General features: G+C 37.3%; 1 protein-coding gene across 1 annotated transcript; it reads right to left on the reverse strand.

Annotated features, from left to right (window-relative positions):
- Positions 1–447: 447 nt before the first annotated feature.
- On the reverse strand, positions 448–1656 carry LOC147480677 (uncharacterized). The gene has a single exon (XM_086578073.1). It carries the CDS (start codon positions 1351–1353, stop codon positions 712–714), a length of 642 nt encoding a protein of 213 aa, XP_086434199.1. The 5' UTR covers positions 1354–1656; the 3' UTR covers positions 448–711.
- Between the last annotated feature and the right edge of the window lie 5243 nt (positions 1657–6899).

The following is a 6899-nucleotide window of genomic DNA, read 5'->3' on the forward strand; positions in this document are numbered from 1 at the left end:
ATGGAGGGCAATCAGTAATGATTTTCAAAATAGGGGGTTATCGCAAAAGAGAATAGCAAAAGAGAAGTACATGGGGGGGGGTTAAGTCAAAAAAACCCGAAATTAAAATCCCTTAAAAGCCACCGTTTCTCCAAGCACGCAAAATTTCAATATTAAAGCAACAACAAAAACCCTCTCAACAGAACCAACCCACCCTTATTTTTCTGATTCAACACTTGCACAAGCAAAACGATTTATCAAAGTGATTCCTCTCATTTTGTTGAGATTCAAGTATGCAACAACAAAATCCCCAAAAAACAACATTCTCAAGAAAGCCATCTTTAAAACAGAGCAAATAAATCTCACCACAATGCTAATCTAACACAATTCAAAAGTGCAAAAAACACGCAACCAGCACATATAAGCAAAATTAAACAGAAGTAATCATAGAACATAACACAAATGAAATACCAAGTTAAACAGAGATTATACTAACTTTTACTCAAAATAACAATTCTTCCAAGATTTACACATAGTAAATTCAACTGTGTTCAACTTCTATACTGAAGAACATGTTCCAAGACATTTGCACATTAATCACATCTGCACAAAACCAAACAAACTACTTATACTAGTCCTACTACCATACCCAGCAACAAAAACTACAACCAACCATAATACTAAAACCCAACGCCAAAAAAATTCCCAAGCATGAAATTTCCAACAAACTTATTACAACCCCATTTCCTTCCCCATCTGAAAAGAAACAAAAGCATCAACAGAAGCATAAAGAACTTGTTCATCATCCAACCAATCCGCATCCCATTCACTTCTAGCGACATTTGGATCTTTCCCAACACCATGATACCCAAAAAACCTCCCAACCAAACTTTCCATACTAGCCCTTTGAAGTTCATACTCCCCAAATCTATCCGCCACCTTATACCTCAAATCAATAGGTTCAGAACCAAGTACCAACTTATGCTCACATTGTTCAAGCCTACTTTCATCAGAATGATTCCATATCCCTACAAATGTTGTATCAGTATCACCCAAGAATCGGCGGAGAAGTTCCGGTACGTAATCAGTTTGAGATAGTTGAATAATAAGACAACGAGAACCGACACAAAGTTGTAACGTATCGGCTGGGTTATTGTTATCGGAATCGGGATTCCATTGTACTCCTAGACCAACTATTAGTTGGGTCCGATATGCACTATAGTGATACCAAGTGCTACGTATCCATTTTCGGATTTCGTATGGGGATGATGTCACGGTTGTTGTGAATCGTTTGTCGAAAAACTTGATTGTGTAGATTCGGAGGTTTGGGTTTTGGGTGCGGAGTTCGGAAATTGAAATGTTTTGGCTTTCCATTTTTTGGGTGTGTTTGTGGAGATTGGAGAATGGGTGAATGGAGAGAGTGAAAAGGTGTGAGTCTTGTAAGAGAAGTTTTATTTCTCTGCAGACGGTTATGGAGAGATTTACTGTAGTGGGGACAGTTGTGAAATGGGTTATTGGAGTAACGATTGGGTGGGTTTCACGTTGTGGTTGATTAAATATTGGTAGTGAATGGATGGTGAGGATTTAGTGCGACAGTCGGTTTAGTAATCGGTGTAGAGTTTGTAGACGGGTTAGCGACTTAGCGTAGCCACGGAGAGTGAAAGGAAGTTCCATTTTATAAGGAGCAGTAAATGGCCTGTCAATTGCAATGATTACCACTCTCTCCCGTTCTATTTCTTGGTGTTAAAGTTTAAACGTGTGACCATGGTGAAGGGTGAAGGGTGAAACAAATTGCGCTGGGACTTCGTTCTGATTCTATATAGCAAAGGAAAAAAATTGACAACGGAAAATGTATCAATATCATTGTGTAATGTGTAATTTGGTGTGGACGCTCATTTTTTTTGAATTTTGAGCAATGGGTATGTGGAAAATGAAGTGAATGGCACTATATAACTGGATACTCATTTTGTTTGTGTTTTTCAGATTATTCATTTTGTCTGTGTTCTTCAAATTATTAATATAACCAAGGCCGAAAATATCGTCCAATATATCGGTGATATATATTGAAATATGGGTACACGATATAAAAATAATGTGATATTTCAGTGAGATATATTGATTTATTTTTTTGGTCGATATATATCGTATTTTCCGATATATCTTATATATTTGATATATATCAATTGACTTGTTGACTATTTAACCGATTTTATTGACTGTTGATCGATAATTCCAACATATGTCGTTATATATCGGTGATATTTATGATATATATATATATATATATATATATATAATGATATTCCTTATATATATTGAAATTTTAACTGTTTCACAAAAAAAACTGGAATCTCTGAAATATATCAATATAGACTGAAATATTTCAGTTTTTGGGGTCTGAAATATCGGCCAATATGGAAAAATTGGACCCTAAGTAAAACATCCAAAATTTCAACCCTAAGTTATCCAAAGTAGGGGAATGGTTTGATAGGTTTGTAGTGTAACTGTGTATCAGTAGTCTTAAATGGAGAAACGATTAGGAACTTAGAGCATCTCTAGGTGGTGGTAGTATACTCTTCAATTTTGAAGAAATTTTTTGGAGAATCTGGTCGCAAATTTCGACCAACTCTAGGTGGTCACAAATTTCGACCAATCGATCGCAAAATTGATTGTAGACCTCACTACGCGCGCCATTAGTAATGTCGCGCGCTAGTATCACTGTCGCGCGCCAGTACTAATGTCACGTGTTATGCCTGTTTAAATGTCGTGCGATAGTCGGACTTTTGTCATTTCACAAATTGTTTTCAACTTAGTTTCTATAGTTCTAACAAAAAAATGGATTCCGACGACGAATACATCTATAATAACCAAACAAGATGGAGTGGTGACGGTGAGGAAGATGAAAACAATGTTAATAGTGCACTGGTTTGGAGCAATCCCATGGGTGATCTAGATGATGAACCAAACACTACTGGAGCTCGAAATCAGGGAGTTGAGCCTGACGATCCTTTGCTACTTCAGTATCAGCAAGTCGATTTTGAATTTCCTACTGAGACTATGGATTTCAGCCATCTTAGACCGGTGTCTATGAGGTTTCATGATAGGCATGTCTCAAGAGTTGTTTTTGAACAATAGGTATGTATTTTAATTTCATATACTAGCAGTAGTAGTAGTTAATTTTAGTAGTTAAATACGTACATTTTTATTTTTATGTTTTAATTTTAGTTTCATTTTGCGTACAACAGAGATGTGTTATGTATCGAGTTCGTTGCACTCCACATGCCCTTAAGACGTGGTAGGATGGTATTAAAAAAGTCGGTGCACTTGACCATGTTAGAGATGCAATTCTAGCGACTCCCTTTGGTCATCTAGTTGACATGCCTTATCAATGGTTTAGTTGAGAGATGGTGGGATAGTACACATACTTTTCACTTCCCTCAGGGAGAGTTGGGCTTCACTCCACTAGATTTTTGAATGATATCTGGTTTGAATATAGGATTAGGTCAGCCGTTGAGATGTATCACTGAATTCCAGAGTTGTGCCCAAATGACAACTTTCTTCCCTTGTCTTACCGAGGAGTCATATGACAGTGCTGGTGTTAGGATTTCTGGTATCAAAGCTGCATACATTACACCGTTGACTAATAATGATGGGTTGCAATTTTTAATAAATTATTTGTCACTTGATTCTGATGATGGTCAAGCACATGTTGATGAGTATGTAAGAGCTTTCTGTATGTATTTGATGGGCTCCTTATTTCTTCCTTTTGGCCATTCCACGATTAACTTGGGGTATCTAACCAACTTTGAGCTCTTGCATGAGTTGGGCGGTATTGATTTTAGTGGAGCTATATACTGTAATTTGTTGCGTTGTTTAGATAGGGATTCTCGGCAGACTGGTGTTGTTAGTAGTCCCCAGATGGGAGGGTTTGTCATTCTCTTAGAGGTATGGTTTTATGAGTATTTCCGTGCTGCAAATCCTATCCTCACAGAGTACACCGATGAGAGGCCTAGGCTCAGGGCTTGGCATGGACCTCGTCGAGCTCGTCTGACCAGTGAGATCAGTCATAACATAACTTCTGTCCGAACCCAGATCGAGCTTAGCACATAGGCTTCTATTGTTTGGAGGCCTTGGCGGACATCTATACACATCGACGTGAATGACTGTAGATACACATTATTCATTTCTCATAGGAGGATGGTATTCACTTGTGAGAGTGATATGGAGTGGTATTTAGGGGATATATATTACAGACAGCTCACCCCATACTTTGGTATCCCCCCTAATATGCCTACCTATGTATCAGAGGCTAAGGACATGATCTTACAGCAAGTCATCAAGAGAAATGTGCATTGGAGTTGGCTAGTAGCTTCTGACCTAGTTACATTGCAGACTTATGAGCAGTATTACCGTTATTGGTTTAAGGTATTTATTGGTCATTTGCTCCCAGCTGTAGGTCGTACAGGCAACATTCATTCGGTTAACTGAATGGGTGCCAGACGTGAATTTCAAATTGGCCAGCTGTCACAGTCGCCGTTTTAGCATGGACCTGTACACACATTTGTTCTAGCACCAGATCCCCCTCAGTCAGAGTGGCCTTGGGTTTTCAGTTTGAGTGATCTGAGTGGCCAGACGATTTAATATCTCATTTCTTCTATTGATGACACTCGCGTCGTACAGTTAGAGCTTGACCTTGGATATCTACCTCTGGTAATTATTTTTATTGGTTTTGGTTTATTATTTTTGTTTATTATGAAATTATCATAAATTATTAATGAATAATTATTTCAGGATGAGCTATGCATGAGATATGAGATATGCCTTCGTGTAAATGATGGCTTGCGCTCTTCGGTATTCGCCTACAGTATTGAGAGAGAGAAACTTCTTTCCCAGGCTCATGTGGATTATGACGATTTGCAACTCCAGGTTGATGAGTTATAGGCTTAGATTCATCGCATAAGGGTGAGTTCATCACATGGACAGACGGAGAGTTCAGTAGAAGGACAGTCGAGGAGGAGTTCACAGCAGAGGAGGCGTATGTAAGAAGTGAGGACTTGATGATTTATAATATTAATTTTGTTGTATGACGATTATTATTATGTTATGTGATTTAGAATTGTTCATTTGATCATTTTGATAAGTTCTAATTTACTTCCTTTGATCAATTTGATTTAGCAAATGAATTGCAATTTTTATTAATAGAACGACAACAACTAATACATGATTGCAAAAACATAAAATAAAAATAAATAAATAAAAGACAACTATTACATATCACCCTTATTACATACTACTAGAGTTACTCTAGTTATTAAGCCACTCATCATTTTCTTCATCATTGGCTCCTTCGTCATCGGAAGCTTTATTTGTAATACTTGATCCAGCCTTTATATATATATATATATATATATATATATATAAAATTACTTCTTGTTTTAGCTCTAAAACCTTTCGCAAATGAGGATTGACTTTGTCGAGTGACATTGCCAACAACTTAATCTCATTTTCCTCCTCTCTAACACGGAGTTTTTCTTGCTTCAAAAATAACTTTTTTTGTGTCTTCTCTTGCTTAAATTTCATCATAGTTTGAAATTGCCCATTTAGAATATCTTCTCTATTTCTTCTGCTTTCTTTAAAAGCATGAATAAATTCATCCATATTTTTAGCAGTAGATGTAATATTACCCTCGACAGTAGAAGCAATTTTCTTGTTCTTCTCAATTTCTTTGCTCTGCTTCCTACCAACCGACCTCTTCAAAAAACCTTCGGTACTGCTAGGATTGTATTCTGAGTACAGTGAAGGTGAAGGGTTAGAGTGAGGCGTTGAAAGGGTTGGGGTTGAGGGTGAAGAATCGAAGCCTTCAAGATCTTCGGGCCTTGCTTTCTTCTTTGGTCTTGGAGCAAGTGTTTCGTTGCATAACTGAGTTCCTTGCCACTTTGGCGTATTTTTTACTAGATTATAACAATCTTGCCATATTCATGGTTTCCCAGTAGTAGCTGCATAAGTTGCTACCGCGTCTGTAAACTACGTTTATTAAAAAAATAAAAAAAAATAATCAATATCAAATAGTATATAAACGAAGTATAAACGAATCTTACAATGTCTTCACATCCCCACCCGCTTGGAGGTTGTTCTTCAAGCTTTCTTAGTATAGCATGATATTTGTTGAAGAACGGTAAAAGAATCGTCCAACGTTGTGAGACTCCCTTCCACTTACAGTTGCGGTCGAAACCTTGAATTTCATTCATCCTAACCATAATTCGTTCCCAATAAACTTGTCCCGATTGATCATTTCCTACTATATGATCTTCTCCAATTTCAATCCACGCTCTAGTAAGAGTAATATTTTCTTCATTTATCCAACTTGGACCCCTGCCTTGTTTTGGTTGTGACATTGAGAGTGTTGTGTGTGAAATGGTTGAGTTATTTGATAAGAATGTTTTGAGTTGAGTGTATGTAAAATGAAGAAGGAGATGAGTGTAGATATATGGATGTAGAATTTCGGCCGTTTTTTGCCTGTTTTTTTCCTGTTGGAGCACGCGACATTGCCACTGGCGCGTGGTGCTGGTCAAAGTAAAAAAAATAAAAATAAAAATGGTAATTACCAATGTCGCCCCAATGTCGCCCCGCATCCGCATCCAAATTGCCAAATTTGCGAACAAGAATGCGAACTATCAGGTGAAGCGACCGAATTTGAGGCCACCTAGAGATGGAATTCCGAGAAATTTCAAAGTTTTTCTTCAAATTTGAAGAATTTGACAGGTTATACTACCACTAGAGATGCTCTTATAGAGTCTATGGTATGGTAGTAAGAGTATAATCTGAATTTTGTTGGACCAAGACTAAAAACAAACGAATTCTATGCCTGTCGATAGGAAATAACTCCAATTAATTTGCAAATTTGAAAAGACGGTTCATAA

Source organism: Coptis chinensis, chromosome 8, assembly GCF_015680905.1.
Source record: "Coptis chinensis isolate HL-2020 chromosome 8, ASM1568090v1, whole genome shotgun sequence".
In the NCBI taxonomy this organism is placed as follows: Eukaryota; Viridiplantae; Streptophyta; class Magnoliopsida; order Ranunculales; family Ranunculaceae; genus Coptis; species Coptis chinensis.

Coding starts and splice junctions, on each gene's coding strand:
- LOC147480677 (XM_086578073.1), bottom strand. CDS start 1,353: ATGGAAAGCCAAAACATTTCAATTTCCGAACTCCGCACCCAAAACCCA.